We start from the raw sequence: 16,331 nt of genomic DNA on the forward strand, positions 1-16,331 counted from the left end.
TTAGTCAAAATTATGATCAGTAGTAATATTATTATTATTATTATTATTAGCATTTACATTATTATTATTATTAATTATAATAATAATCAGTTCATATACCATAAATTGACAAACAACACGACAAAAGACAACTTAAAATATTTCATTTAACATAATATTTAATTTTAATGTCTAATTTGAATTTTTAATCATATATATATATATATATATATATATTACTAATTACTTATTATGTCAATTTTATAATTTAACTCAAATAAATTCATATATCGAAGTGTTATTTTTTAATTTTAATATTTGTTATGTAAAAAAAATCTTTAATTTCTTGTGTCATTATCTTTATATATATATATATATATATATATATATATATATATATATATATATATATATATATTTTGTTTATATTTGCATGTACTTTTATTTACAAAATTTAACATTAATTCATGTTGTTTTCATTTTGTAGAAGATCATTCATATCTCAGAATATGTCTATACTTTATTTTTATTTTGTACATACATTTTACTTTTATTTTTTACATTTTATACATACATTTCACTTTTATTTTTATGAGATCATATTTCAATAATTTATATATTTTCTAGATAATCATATTATTATTTGAAATAATATTAGCATTACTAATTTTAGTATTAATAGTAAGATTGATATGTGTGTTTAATTATTATCTACGACAACTTTATGTAATTAAAACTATTTTTAATTATTTACTTATGTCATATCAAAGCATAATCAATTACACAACATAATAAATTGAAAACTTATTAGTATTACACAGATTAAAAATGTCATATAAATTAATTAGATTATGGTCAAAAAATATTATTATTATAAGCAAATATAACCACGTACTTTTGATTACATAATGATAATAAATCAATTATCTTTACTGATTAATACACGTTAAACTAACAAATGTAACCGAAGGCATAAGACTAGTTCCTATAATAAATAATAAAATTTAACAAAATGGTAAGTAAAGAAAAAAGAACTTTTTCTCTATATAACAACATAACACATCCCCATAAATTCCAAATAAAAAATTAACACCTCAAAAGTATAAGAAAAAGATTCTATGATCAGTTTTCGCTTACTCTATTGTTGCAAGAAGCTCTATCCACAACTCTTTCTTCACTCTTCACTGCCAGTGTTTCCCACCAACCATATTCTTTTTTCCTCTCTCTTCCCTCACTTCAACCACCGCAAATTAATGTACGCCACGGAACTTTTGGGCGTCTTCGCCGTCCACGGCAGCGATGCTTCGCCGGCAGTGGCGTCCACCAGCCTCACCAACAACAACAATTGCTTCAAGATTGCAGCCTTTACCAGACCCACTCCCCATAACGGCGTGAATTTGAAATCAGAAAAGGCTTTGAAGCCTTTTCGCTGCAGCGCCGACTCAAACTCTGACTTCTTCTCTGTGACGTCGTCGAACAAGTCCGACGTGGACTACCTTGGGCAGAGTACCAAAGGTGATTTGAATGTCAAGTCGGAGCATCTTGAGGCTTTTGGTAATGCTTGAAACTTTTCCAAAATTCTGCCTTTCAGTCTTTACATGCAAATATTCCGCTTTTGTGTTGCTTGTTTTGGATGCAGTTTGTTATTTCTTGCACAATTACAAGATTAAGTGTTGTTTCTGAACGTGAAGTTTTCTTTATATCAAGAATGGACGACATTGGATTATACAGTTATTTCTTAATGGTCTGAACAACACCTTAGACCGATTTCATTCACTTCGAGTACATATCGAGTTCATATAGTTTTCGTTACTACTAAAGTTACTGAAGTTAATTTGTTACAATTTCTTATGGGCTTCTTTAACTCATACTAAGTTAATTTTAAATGTATAATTTCTTATAGAACGGGATGTATTTTCCTGATTTATTTTACTCCTAGAAGTGTTTAATGAATAAGTTTTCTATCTTTACTCTTATTTAAATGTATAACTGAATGTGGTTTTTTGTAAACGTGCTAAACAAGACAAATGTTGGTCTTCTTGCTTGTAGGATTTGATGGTCATGCTGCTTTAGAAGGTCCAATTGAGGAAGTGGCCAGATCAGAAGCAAGACAAGCAGGGGATTTGCTAAAAGATTTGGGCATTCCGGTGCAGTTGGCTCACTACTTTTTCTTGCTTTGCTTGTTTTTGTTTTTTCAATTTTCAGTCTACTTTCCTGCGTCCTATGCAATTTCTTGATGAATGAATTATGAATATATCTGTGGGTATCCGTATCCTACCGCGTCTGTTGTGTGCATACTTGTATCATTATCAAATTCTCTTCCCAACATAGGCATGGATGGATAATGAACATTACATATGCTACAAATTGTGTTTTTTGTGAGCTGTATGCTTAATATTCACACGTCTTATCCTCTTTTTAATTTTTGCATTGTCTATTCAAACATCATGAACTGACTAGTTTCACAAATTGCATTGACCTCTCGTATTTTAGATCATTATTACACTACTACCTATTACTTCCTCCATCACTTGATATTTTTTTCATCTAATTATTGTTTTTGACTGGCACTCTTATTTCGCCTTTTTTCTGTTTTTGCTTTCTCACTCTTTTCATGCCTGGATTTGACTGAGAAGTGGATTCATGTTCTGTAAGAAAATATCATTTGTTTGTGTTCATGTGTAGAGCCCTTCTTCATCCAGAAATTCGCCTCGTGGAATATTCTGCAGCCGTACATTGAATCTGAGGTCCATCAGTGCCATTGGATATGACATGGACTATACCTTGATTCATTATAACGTGATGGTACACTTCTGTTCCATGTACCATGTAGTCTGTATGAAATTTTACAATCCTAATAACTAAATATGCAGATATAACTTTGTTCAATTTTTGACTGTGTTGTATTGTATGTCAGATTTGTAAACACAATTTCTGTAGTAAATTAGTAATTTTAGCATAAGGCAATAATACTGACGCTGACTGAATCATCAAATGAGTCAATACTACTCAATACTATTTTATAGTACTAATTCATTCTATTAGTTCTTATGTTTATCACATTGGTAAATAAAAAGTACTTTCCTCCTTCACTGCTTGATGGTTTTATTCTTGTTTGTTAAAAACATTGGCATGGTGTTTCAAAATCATAGAAGTACAAATCAGTTGATGTACTGTGTGGTGTTTCCTGGAACTGTAGGTTTGTTTCTGTTCAGTTAATGGACTTTTCTGATATTGACGTATTCTCTTACAGGCTTGGGAAGGCAGGGCTTATGACTACTGTATGGAAAACCTTAGGAACATGGGTTTCCCTGTTGATGGACTTGCCTTTGATCCTGACCTGGTATGTTCTCTCTGGCAAGCTAAAGGCATTTGGCTATCCATATTCTCTCCTTTTTGTTTAACTGATCTTTGCATTCTGTTATAAATTGTTCAGGTAATTAGAGGCCTTGTCATAGACAAAGAGAAAGGAAATTTGGTTAAAGCTGATCGATTTGGTTACATAAAAAGAGCCATGCATGGCACCAAAATGTTATCTACTCGAGCTGTGAGGTAAGTGTCATCAGACCTTGCATTTTTATTCCTGATAATGGAAATGTCAAAACATACACCATTTAGGATGACAGAAATCCCTCTTCTAAAAATACCGACTTGATCATTTTGGGTTGCACATGAATCTTCATCAACTATTCATTGGTTGGTTGTGTTACTGCACAGCCTTCAAATTGATATATGTTATTTATAAATTATTAACTCTCATGCATACATGTTCACACACATTAATAGCTTAGTAGATGTCATTTATCAAAAACTGGAGAGTGCTACTAAACTTTATATGCAATGGAAGTGAGATGTATGGAAGAGAACTGGTGGACCTGCGAAAGGAGAATCGATGGGAGTTTCTCAATACACTGTTTTCTGTGTCTGAAGCTGTGGCCTACATGCAGGTATGTTGCTATTGCTGGAGAAAACCTCAAAACTTTCGGTAGTGGAAATATATTCTGATATAATGTTATCTCTTAAAGTTTAACAATGTTAGCTCTCTTTTGAAATTTAAATGTACGGTAGATCCTGTAAGCTGTGTTACCCTCTCTAATTTTTTATAATAATATGACTTATTTAATGTATAATAATGGTTTTGATGAGGCTTTATTAATGATGTACTATTACTTTCAGATGGTTGACAGATTGGATGATGGGACTATACCAGCAGATCTTGGCCCTCTCGATTATAAAGGACTATATAAGGTAATATGGGTGGGGCAAAGGTTTTGAAACCTTAAATAACATATTTGATTATTTGAGTTCTTTTCTTTACCATTGCCACAACTTTCAGGCTGTTGGAAAAGCTCTTTTCTGGGCACATGTAGAAGGTCGCCTTAAGGTAAACACAGTCAAGCTGGTATTGGCCACTGTGAAGTTATAGTGATGTGCTTCATTCACAACAAATGACATGAAATTTATGCAGAGCGAGATCATGTCTAAGCCTGAACTTTTTGTGGAACCTGATCCAGAATTACCTTTGGCGCTTCTGGATCAGAAGGAGGTATTACTTGTAATGTGTTATATTTTGCATGATATATGTTGCCCTTCTACTCCTTACCAGTTGTCTACTTGAAACAGGCTGGTAAAAAACTTCTGCTGATTACCAACTCAGATTATCATTACACTGACAAAATGATGCGGCATTCTTTTAATAGATTCCTTCCTAATGATATGAGTTGGCGAGATCTATTTGACATTGTAAGTTCGTGTACATTATTTCTTATTTTATTCTTGAAGAAATTTACAAAAGTTCTTGACATTGGAGGAATGAAATACTCTATCTCCCCATCATTATTTTGCCCTAAACTTATGAAATAAATTTGCATAAATGGGTATGGTTTTGTTCATGGATAGGTAATTGTCTCTGCAAGAAAACCAGAGTTCTTCCAAACATCACACCCCATGTATGAAGTCGTCACAGATGAGGGTCTTATGCGTCCATGCTTCAAGGCTCAAACTGGTAATTAGTAGTTTGAGATTCTTATTTTCCAATCAAGAGAATGCGGTCATCCTAAATATTTTAGTTATAGGTTAATATATAAATGAAGAATGTCGTTTGGAATACTGTTCCCAAATTTATTGAACTAAAATGACAACAGAAAAAGGACCACTGGGTTTCAAAATGAGAAATATGTTATTTTGAATACACTTTAGACTTCCAAAAATGGAATGTGAGTAATTCAAATTTATTGGACTAAAAGGACAATACTGTTCCCGGATTTATTGACCTAAACAGACAATAAGGTTTCAAAATGAGAAATACATTATTTTACAGTACATTTTGAGATTTCCAAAATTGGAATGCGTGTAATACAAATTGAGACCAGTGCACTTTTTTATTCCTTTACCAAAACCAAAAGGGTTATATATTTTTATTTCGGCATTACTTTCTCTACGAATAAATCTGTTACTGATATAGGTTTTTGGATCTGTTGCCATAAAAGTGCATAAGGGTTTCAAAATGAGAAATACATTATTTTGAAGTACAATTTTGAACTTCGAAAATGGAATGCAACTGCTCCTTATTCGTTTAACAAAACCAAAAAAGGTTAGGTAATTGGAGGCATTCCTTTCTCGAATATATCTGTTACTGTTGACTTTTGGGTTTGCTGCTACCTCCTTTACAGAAATGGGAATGGGGAATAAGTCGTAGATTGTAGACAATACAAAGAAAAAAAAACATACATTTTTATGATGCATTAATATTTATCGACCATTTAGTTCTAGAAATTTATTAGATTGTATCAAATCTTATTATTTGTCATGATAATTTATTAACTGAAATGCAAAATTGCTGCCATTTTTTTCCAAAATTTAATTTAATACTCTATTCATCCGATCATCATGTTATTTTTCACTGAGGATAATTGAGCTGCTCATTTTACTACTGATGATCATGCTACTCCATCTACCATCTACCATCTTCTGCAGGTGGTTTGTATTCAGGGGGAAGTGCACAAATGGTTGAAAATTCTCTAGGTATTCATGGAGATGAGATATTGTATGTTGGCGACCATATTTACACTGATGTCAGTCAATCCAAAGTCCATTTGCGATGGCGGACAGCATTGATTTGTCGAGAACTGGAAGAAGAGGTTAGTATGACCAGCTTATGTTTGAAAATTTTCTGACTAGAAAACTCTAGAATTTCCTTTTTTTCTTCACGAAATAAGCAAATAGTATGATTGCTTGTTAACTCCAAGCTAAAATGTATTTAATGACCTTCAGTAATATATTGTATTGAACTGTATGTGCTTATAGGGCAAATATGATGCTATGACTAGATCGAACTAAGAAATATAATTGTGCTTTGCAAATGTTGAAACTGCAGTACAATGCCTTGATTGGTAGCCGGAGTTATAGAGAATCACTGGTGGAGCTTATAAATCAAAAGGAGGTAGTAGGGGATCTCTTTAACCAACTTCGGCTGGCTCTGCAGAGGCGAAGCAAAGACCGTCCTGCTCAGGTAAGTTTTGATCATATAATCCTATTATTTATTTCATTTTCTATGCCTTGGTTTCAGTAATGGAAATACCTTTTACCATTGTTGGCGATCTGAGAAACATTAAGGCACTTAGGAATTTTGTTTTGCATTCATGTGAGAATACATAATACCCACCCCTGTGGTCAATCTTTAGCTGCTATTAGTTTGTTGCCTATATAGTCTTATTCTAAAGATAATCATTCACAGCTGTTCTCACATATCTCAGTTATTAATGCTAGATGTTTTGTTATAAACTTTGACATTATTAGCCTAGTTAGTAACCTTCCTTTCATATATTGAAACCTTTTAATGCTTCAACTGTGATTCTTGTGCCTAAAAAACGCAGAAAACTGAGCATACCTTTTTATTATAATTTTTTAGTTACCCATATAAGGCTATATATACTGTTGGCCTATTGCTTCAGTACTGATTGTAATATTTTCCATGTTCTTAAAAGACCCTAGCAGCAACTAACATGAATGATGAAGACCTCACTGATAGCATGCAAAAGCTACTTATTGTTATGCAAAGACTGGATAAGAAAATTGCTCCAATGCTGGAGGCTGACGGGGAGCTCTTCAATTCAAGGTAAACTTAGAGGATAGAACTTTTTATTCAGACAGTCTCTAATTGTAATCGACCTGTACTTGATTTATTTACTGATTCCTCATGGTTAAATATGTAAAGCCACTTTTTAATAACTGATTTGCCATGAAAGGGAATTACTATTAACTGGTAATTGACTTGGCAAGTTGTCCCTGGTTAAAATAGCCCCATTACATTATTAGGATAGCAAACCTTCAACCCCCCTTCCCCTCTGGTTACTTCTCTTTCTGTGGCATCCACAGTGATCATGAACATAACAAGGCAAACTAATCACCATATGAAACTAAATACCAAACAAACTACAAGCCATATCAGTATACTGGTTTTTGACCTTTTTAAAAGTTGGAAGGAAGTTGGGATATCTTGTTTTTCTCCTTTGCTATTTGTGTTAGGGAGAGAGTATCTTTACCATATGCATTGCTATTAACTTGGTGTATATATCTGCATTAGGTGGGGTTTTCTATCTCGTGCTGGACTGTGGGATAAAAGCCACTTGATGAGACAAATTGAGAAGTATGTGCTTACTTTATTATGCTCCGGATCTCTATTTCATCTTATTTCTCTTTTGATGTTGAACTTTTTAAGTTATTATCACAGATATGCCGACATTTATACATCTAGGGTGTCAAACTTTTTGGATTATACGCCCTTCATGTATTTCCGCTCTCAGGAACAGGTATTCTGATAACTGTTTTTTCATCATTTATTGCCATACATAACGTTATTGGATTCTTTGGACATTAAACTGACCTAGGTATTTTTCTTTGTGTTCCACAGAACCTTGCGCATGACTCGTACACATACTATTGTTCACAACTTAATAATGAGCATTCTGCCTAGGGTATAATGGAGGAAAGCGAAGAATAATTAGAGGGAATAAGAATCTGCTGTTGACACCATGAGCAGATGTTCATTGTGATAGTATTTGATGCTGCGATGATGATGATACCATGTATTATTTAAACTGGTATCAAGTTCATGAAGGACAATGGTAGCATTTTTGCCTCAGACAAGTAGTGTTAGTTGGCCACTGGTTATAGGACAACAGTGTCCCAACCAAAAAATGCTAGGATTCTGTTTCCAGCTGGCTTGTTTTGCTATTCTGACATGTTGTACAATCCATTGGTCTTGTATCATTAATGTGAATGGACTTTAGTTGTACAATCCATTGGTCTTGTGCAATCCATAACTTGATAGTTATGAATAAAATGTAAGTAATTACTTATTCGAGTTATTCAGATATAGGTAGGTATATTTTTAACTATATCGAATGCAGTTGGGTATAGTCACGGTTGCCAAACTCTTGGTGAACTCGTAAACTTATGAGAGTCTGCAAGTTTGGTCACAGTTCACAAGTTGACTTGTTTGTAAACATTTTATGATAAACCAAAAAGCAGAGATAAAATGTTTAAGATGTTGGGTGATACTATGGAATTTGTTAAAGAGGAGAACGTGGTACAAGGGGTTACTGAAAATGTTGCAAATTTCTAGTCAACTGGAAAATTATTAATACAAAAATTGTCCATTGATTTGATCTTTGAAGGTTTTGAGAAGTGTTTGAAGGTCAACTACTTACTATCAAGAAGGAAAGAAAGGACCACCTAAAGTTATGGTAGAGCAATGCTAATTAATATGTTGAAGAAGTTTACCAAAAGAAGATATTTGATAAGGTTTGGTGTAACTAGATTTGTCATGATTTATTTGTCTCTGACATTTCTTCATACTTGAAAGCATCATTGATGAACTTGTTTTGTATTAAAGAGTATAAAATAAGCAACTTTGAAACTTGAAGAGAGGAGAAAAGTTAAGAATGTTATATTAGTTGAGCTTGGAAGAATGTAATTACTCGTCTCAAAGTTGTTGCCCTTCTCATGGTGGTCTTTGACTACTGGTTTAGATATATAGCAGGCAATGAGTTTAGAAAAAGGTAAGATTTCTAAACCTTCTCTCTATTAAAATTTAGTTATTTATTTTGTGTAATTATTTCAAACATAACATAACATCATTGATATTTTCATAGTTTTGAACCTACTTGCACTGTGATGATCTAGAAATGTTGACACTGGACCAAGTTCAAGTGTTCAAGTGATCTAGTTTTAGATGCATTTGATCTTTGATAATATAATTCTTATGCCAATGTTGATAATGCCCACGTATTATTTGAGGAAGACGATAATAACATCATTAGATCGTCAACACCATTAAATTTATTCTAATAAGATGCAATTTTTTAAACTAATTTATTTTGAAATTAAAGTAGAAAAAAAAAACTAAATTCTAAAAGCAGATTGCGATTTAAAAAATAAAATAAAATAAACTTACAACAGAAAATTACAAAAAAAAAAAGATTTAATAATAACAGAAATAAAAAATGAGCCGTGGTAGCAATGCCAAGAGATCAAATTGATATATGATTTTCGGAAGTTATCTTCTTTATTTGTGTACTATATGTAGTAATGGACTAATAATTTAATCTGTAACTCTAAAATATATGTAGTGAACACCAGTGGCAGCACTGAACTACATATTTGAATTAAACAAATACAGTACTTCAATCAAATGACATCTTCTAAAAATCACAAAAATCTGCATGTAGAGAAAACTCTGTCCTAAGGTCACTATTACCCCAAAAAAACCTTATACTGTTTGTTTTGATGCCTATTACAGAAATAATGGAAGTTTGCATTTCCTTATGGTATGATGCTTGCCAAAACTGTTTGCAGGACACCCTGGTGGAAGCAATAGATGACTTTCCTTATATTTGATAGAAACAAGAGAAAGACCATGAGGAGGGACAGACAATGAGTATTTTGCAAGCTCTTTGCGATCTCGACTTGCCAGAATATGAGCAACAATGTCAGGAGGGATAGCTTCCCTACCAATTTGAAGCAACAAAGCCACCTGGAAAAAACAAACACAAATATTCATTGCAAAAGTGGAACAACTACTATGTAATTTTGAAATTGGTGACTACTCTTTTAGATTAATTAGGAACAAAGCTATTTACCATGTTTCGGACTTGTCTATACAAGAAACCTGTGCCTTCAACTTCAAGTTGCAAAAGAGCTCCCTAATCAAGGATATTGAAGTAATCAGTCTTTTCAAGCATTAAAGTCTTCACAGAAAATAAAGAAAGAAAAAGGTACAAAGAGGGTAATACACTGTAAAATTCTTAAATGGTAGAACTAGTAACGTACCATTTCTTTCAAATCAAATCGGAATATTTGCTTCACCGGATCCGGCACCCCATCATTGTGGGATGAATTGGCAAAGGCCGAGAAATCATGCTTCCCAACAAAATATTTTGCAGCTTCTTTCATTACAGCGTTATTGAGTTTATACACACTATGGTAAGCAAAATGCCGCTGAAATGGATCCATGACGCTATCATTGTATATCTTGTAATGGTAAATCTTACTTTTGGCAGAAAATCGAGCATGGAATTCAGCTGATGCCGGGCTGATCTCTCTAACTCGGATATCAGAAGGAAGAAGGCCATTCAAAGCTGCATGAATGTCTTCCAAATTGTTATAGTTAAAAGGTGTAAAGAAATGAGCAACCTGCAGTAGAAAGTTCCTCCAAGCCATAAATTTACAATGTGGGTTACTTGATAGTTGAAGCCACATAAAAGAAACAAAAACCAGACCTGACCCCAGGCATGGACTCCTGCATCAGTCCTGCTAGCACCAACCAAACTGAGATCCTTCCTTTGAAGCTTTGTTGCTTGAGTTAAAGCTTTCTCCAGAGTGCATTGTACAGTAGGGGGAGACTGTTGATATTGCCAACCTGAAATAATCATCATTCAAGGGTTAAAGGAAAGAACTCAATTGCTAAACTATGTTTTTACTTATTAATACTGGAAAAGTGCACCTTTTTGGATGACCTTAAGGAAAAAAAAGGAATTGTTATCCTCTGGAAGTTCAAGAAACCCCTCATTTTAGTCCTTAAAATGGTAAATATCTGTCACTTTCATCCTCTACTCGGCCAAGCATCATTAACTATAGTATTTATTTTTGGGTGCAAAATTACATTGGAAAATTAAGATGCTTACCCCTTAAGTGCATTGTATATATGGAATTTATAAATTTCTGACCTCGTGATTATTTATAATCGCAGTAACAGGAATAATGAGATTACCCTAAAATGACAAATGCAATGCTTAAAATTCTTCAAAGCTGCTGAAAATTGAATATATGCAAAGATGCAAACATCTTGATAAACAAAGCAGTTTCATTGACACTGGTTTGTACAAAACAATAGAATGAGAATACACAATAAATAAAGCACTCAAAGCATGGAATCCAGACACAAAAATAAGTGCCAAGTGAATCAGCAAGACCCAGATAAAGATAAGGACCCAAGAGAACATGTTTGAGAAAGTTAAAGGCTTTACAGATGAAATGGAATGGGCAGAGTGCGAAAATGAAAATAGAGGGAAACCTGCGTATCGTGTTCCTTCGTAAGCCAAAACCAAGCGCCACTTATACCCATCTTCAATGGGCTTCACCCCATGCTCCACTTCCACAGAAGCAGTGGAATTTATCTAAAATCCACGAAAAGAACAAAAAAACATAATGTTATGATGACACGAAAGGGAAGAAGATGTGGAAAGGAAAGAGGATAAGAGAAGATAGTGTTACCAAAGGGAAGGAAGTTGGAGATGAAGATGGAGCAACCAGTGCTCCTACTGCATAACTCATCTTACAAATTCAACACCCTTTTCTTCTTTATCCGTTTTACTTTTGTGAATACCAAATTTTAAAACAATCAATGTCTTTGAATTTTTTACGAACATACACCCAATCTGTTCAACTTTTAACTCGCAAATAAACAAGTTGAACCATTTTCGCTTAGGGTTTAACTTAACTAACTGTTATAAAAATAAGGTTTTAATTACTTGGTAACCAATTTAAAAAAGAAAAAAATCGATTGCATCCAACTTCTGAAAAATATCTTCGATTAGTTTGTTTTTCAGAAAAAATTATTAACAGCATGTCACGCATGCGATTTTTTTAATTATTTTTAATTTTTTAATATGCGTTAGATTTTTCGTATGACACGTAATATTGTTAATGTTATTATCAATTGTGACTGTATTAATTTTAATTTAGTCCTTATATTTTTTTTATTCAATTTAGTCTATTTGATTTAATTTTATCTTAATATTTCTTAATAATCAAAATATTTTTGTGATCCATTTTGTATAAAATTAAATAATTAAGTATAAATATTTTTGACAAAATTAAGTACTGATATTTATATTATTTCTCTCAAATTTCAAACCAAATTTATTATTTGTATAAATATTATATTAATATTTTTTCATTAAAAACAACTTTTTAACATATTACTTTATTAATTATTTTTTATTAATACTCATGCTTTGTTAATTATTACTTTTTTTTAAATAGAACAATATTGTATCTCATAAATTTTAAACCAAAATTTTTATTTGTATAAATGTTCTAATAATATTTTTTTTATTACAAGTTACTTAATAAAATGACTTTTACCACTAAATTTTAATATAAATATAAATATTTACTTTTTGTAAAAATATTTATACTTAATTAGTTTTAAACTTTTAAAAAATTAATTTTAATTATTAAAAAAATGGGTCAAAATTGAATTAGTGACACATAATTAAGGACTAGATTGAATCATTGAGAGATATATGGAGACTAAATTGAAATAAAGACAATGCATTTGATAGTGACACTGACACGTGACATTGCATTGCATGTGACACTGACAATGTCACATGTCACACTATGGACTTGACACGTGACATTTTTTTTGCAAAAAAAAAATAAAAATAAAACACAAACTAACACATGACATGTCAGTAACGGCATTAGTCATTTTTGTCTGAAAGGAACCTAATTAAAGCATTTTTTCAAGTGTTGAGATGTAATTAACACTTTTTTTCAAGTATAAGGGTATTTATTAATTTTTTGGAAAAATACCGGCCGGTGTAATCCAATAGTAATTAAAGAAATCAAAAGATTTTTTTTATTGAATTATAAAATAAAAAATGTTTCTTTGTGATTTTAATGCATTATTGTATAATTTTTTTATTTTTTAAATTTCTTAATTAGGTTAACAAAACCTAAATAACCAATATTGCAAGATTGTTATTCATCGATAATTTCTAGTAGGTAATTGCACAACATGAAAAATGGTGAGTTAAATTAATAAACTTAATCAAATGTATTTTATTTATTGGCCAATATCAACATAAGCGAACTCTATCTAATAATAGGTTAAACTAAAAAAAAAAAGTAAAATCGCACAATTATACCATACATTAGTCAAATTAAGTTTGTCTATTTTGACTAATTATTGGCAAATATGTTTTATAGTGGGTTTAGAAGAGGTAATTTAAAAGATTGATTCAATTATTTGGTAAACTTATTTTTTTTAAAACAAAAATTAATTGTTTCAATGAAGAATTTAAATAATTGAAATTTATAATTTAATAAAAAATATTTGAAATAATAAAAATAATATATTTTTAATAAAAGAAGAATAAAGTTGAAATTCTATAACTAGTACTATCTTATTAGGTGTCATTTAGATCATGGTTCATGAATCGATATGACTCAATAAGCTCCAAATTTATTGTTTAAATCGGTTTGACCTTCAGTCGAGTCTACTCATTTTGACTTTCAGTAGAGCCAACTTAGATCGATTTACAATCAAACCGACTCAATTTTACCTAATCTACTTGACATTCAAACTGGTATGACTTTACTAAACATTTGGCCCGATCCAGCTCAACTAAACCTTTGGCTTGCCTCAACCTTCAGGCTGAATCAATTCATCTCGATCTTTGACTCAAGTCGACTCAATTCATTCATTCGTTTAGGCCGACTCGGCTTTAACTTCGGGCTAACTCAACTTGATCATTTAGCCTAACCGAGTTGTCTCTATCTTTGGTCCGGCAATCTTATCTCAATCTTAGGCTCAAGTTGTCTCGACTCAACCTTAGCCCAAGGTCGACTCAAATCAATGTGTGTTTGGACCAACTCAACTCAACCTTTAGTCCTTGTTGGCCTAATCCAACCTTCCCGTTCATACCGACTCTACTAAAAGTCGACCTTCTGCTTAATTGACTTAGCTTGACCTTCGTTCGGAGTTACTCGACTTTATCTTCGATTGCACCGACTATGAATGACCTTCTAACTGAGCTGATTTGATTCACTTAAATCCCTTTTGTCATAAGTCGACTCAACTTAACCTTTGACCTGATTTAACTTATTTTGATTTTTCAGCTTAACGGACTTCACTCAACCTTCAAACTAAACTATCTTAACTAGAACTATACTTCATTAAAGATACTAACTAATTTAATTTTAAAACAATAATATATATATATATATATATAATTATATATATAATTAAACTTGTGGATCATATGCTATAATTGTATAGATACCATGTTTTTAACACCCTGAAGTTATTTGTTAGCAAGATTCACAATAAATATGTTATTCTTTTTAGGAGAATGCTAACCGGTTAAAGAATAATTAATATGCATTGGTTCCATCATTCTTATATTCAAAACCAAAACGTTAATAATTAACTCCATTAATTAAAATAATATAAATGCATATAATAAATTATAAAAACAAAAATATTATTTTTGAACTTTCTAAACAATAAAAATAAGTATTTTAGAAATTCAATTAAATGTAAAATTTATACTTTAATTTTTTTTAAAACATTTTAGATGTTTACTTACCACTATTAATTTAAATTTATTTGTGTTTAATTATATTTTAATTTTTAACATTAAAATATAGTTATTTTATTATTTTATTATTTTTTAATTTTTATCAGTTATCATTAAATAAAATATTAACACAACTAAATAATACTTATAAATATTTTTGTCATTTAAATAAAATAAAACTATAAGTAATTAAAATGATTCGTTTTGGGATAAAAATAAAAGAAAAAAGAAAGTAATAAGTGTGCACTAACCATGCCGAGAAAGAATTTGCAAACCTCTCGATACTGAAAGTTAATCTTCAAACTTATGGGTAATGACAGATCAAAGAATGATTAATGCATTCAATATATTCTCTCAATACTAAAAACTGGATCAAGCATAGCTGGGCTTTAACCAGAATCCTAGTAAAGCCTTCACCCGATATTATCTTTTGTAGTTTTTGGTAATTTAGTATTTATATTTTTTTTATTGTCTATCATTTTTATCTTTTTAAAATATATTATTTACATTTTTTTTCATCTAAATTTTATATTTTTAAATACTTTAAACAACAATTTTTTATTATTCTTCAATTTTGTTATTTTTGGAATCTAATATTTACATATTTTTATATTGTCAAATCAATATTTTATTTAAAATTAAATTCCATTTTTTAATTTTGATTAACTCGGTATATTATTTAAAATAATTATATATAATAATTTGTATTAAAAAAATATAAATAACATAGATAAATTTGTATCATAAAAATAATTAAGATATTATTATTTAATTTTATAAAATAAAATATTTATATTAAATTTAATTATAGTTGTATAATTTTTAAAATTATACAGGTTACATGGGTAGAAATAATTAAAAATATATAGATAATTTAAATATATTTTGATCATAAAACAAATTAAAAAATTAATATTTATAAAATATAATATTTATATTGAATTTAAATATACTTAAAATTTAAAATTAATTCATTAAATATATTACAATTTTTAAAATCCGTGCGTTTGATGGATAAAAATACTAGTTATCACTATAAATACGAGTAGGTTGACCAAAAGGTAACCCACAACCGAGAAGACAAAAAGTAACGTGTATTTAGAAAAACTCCAGACGTTACCAGATATTAATCATATTATTAATACATACAGAGTTTTGAATTAATACATTATTGATGTCAGAATTTTTATTTTTCTAAAATAAGAAACGCTTAATGAGATCTTTTATTTTTTTTTCCTTCTCTTGCAATTGATTGAAACACAATTGTAGTAAAAAAGACATTTTTAATAAATAAATGTTCTTTCATAAACTGAACAATAAATTTTTTAATTTTAAACTTAAGAAAAGGGGAAATTTAAAAAAGTAGATAAAATATTAGAAGTGTGGTTGGGAGCGTGTGAAGCCTCTGAATGAAACAGTGTGCTTTGGTAAATCTAAAAGAAGAGTTAGAACAATATTTGATAAAAATAAGAATTGAAATTA

General features: G+C 30.6%; 2 protein-coding genes across 2 annotated transcripts; one reads left to right on the forward strand and one right to left on the reverse strand.

The window, feature by feature from the left end:
- Positions 1-1,101: 1,101 nt before the first annotated feature.
- On the forward strand, positions 1,102-8,339 carry LOC114174902 (uncharacterized). The gene is made up of 17 exons (XM_028059636.2): positions 1,102-1,533; positions 2,029-2,126; positions 2,665-2,784; positions 3,233-3,322; positions 3,416-3,531; positions 3,827-3,926; positions 4,156-4,227; positions 4,316-4,363; positions 4,448-4,525; positions 4,603-4,722; positions 4,879-4,984; positions 5,956-6,119; positions 6,356-6,490; positions 6,966-7,096; positions 7,565-7,627; positions 7,712-7,790; positions 7,892-8,339. Exons 1-17 carry the CDS (start codon positions 1,233-1,235, stop codon positions 7,952-7,954), a joined length of 1,884 nt encoding a protein of 627 aa, XP_027915437.2. The 5' UTR covers positions 1,102-1,232; the 3' UTR covers positions 7,955-8,339.
- A 1,157-nt stretch (positions 8,340-9,496) lies between these two features.
- LOC114176847 (Pseudouridine synthase family protein) lies at positions 9,497-11,934 on the reverse strand. Its single transcript, XM_028062027.2, has 6 exons — positions 11,755-11,934; positions 11,555-11,657; positions 10,761-10,900; positions 10,312-10,674; positions 10,122-10,184; positions 9,497-10,015 (listed from the first exon to the last, which is right to left on the reverse strand). The coding sequence occupies exons 1-6, from the start codon at positions 11,812-11,814 to the stop codon at positions 9,776-9,778; spliced, it is 969 nt and encodes a 322-aa protein (XP_027917828.2). The 5' UTR covers positions 11,815-11,934; the 3' UTR covers positions 9,497-9,775.
- Positions 11,935-16,331: the final 4,397 nt, after the last annotated feature.

Source organism: Vigna unguiculata, chromosome 3 (assembly GCF_037176805.1).
Source record: "Vigna unguiculata cultivar grain cowpea cultivar isolate G323 ecotype 2 chromosome 3, ASM3717680v1, whole genome shotgun sequence".
Taxonomy (NCBI): Eukaryota; Viridiplantae; Streptophyta; class Magnoliopsida; order Fabales; family Fabaceae; genus Vigna; species Vigna unguiculata.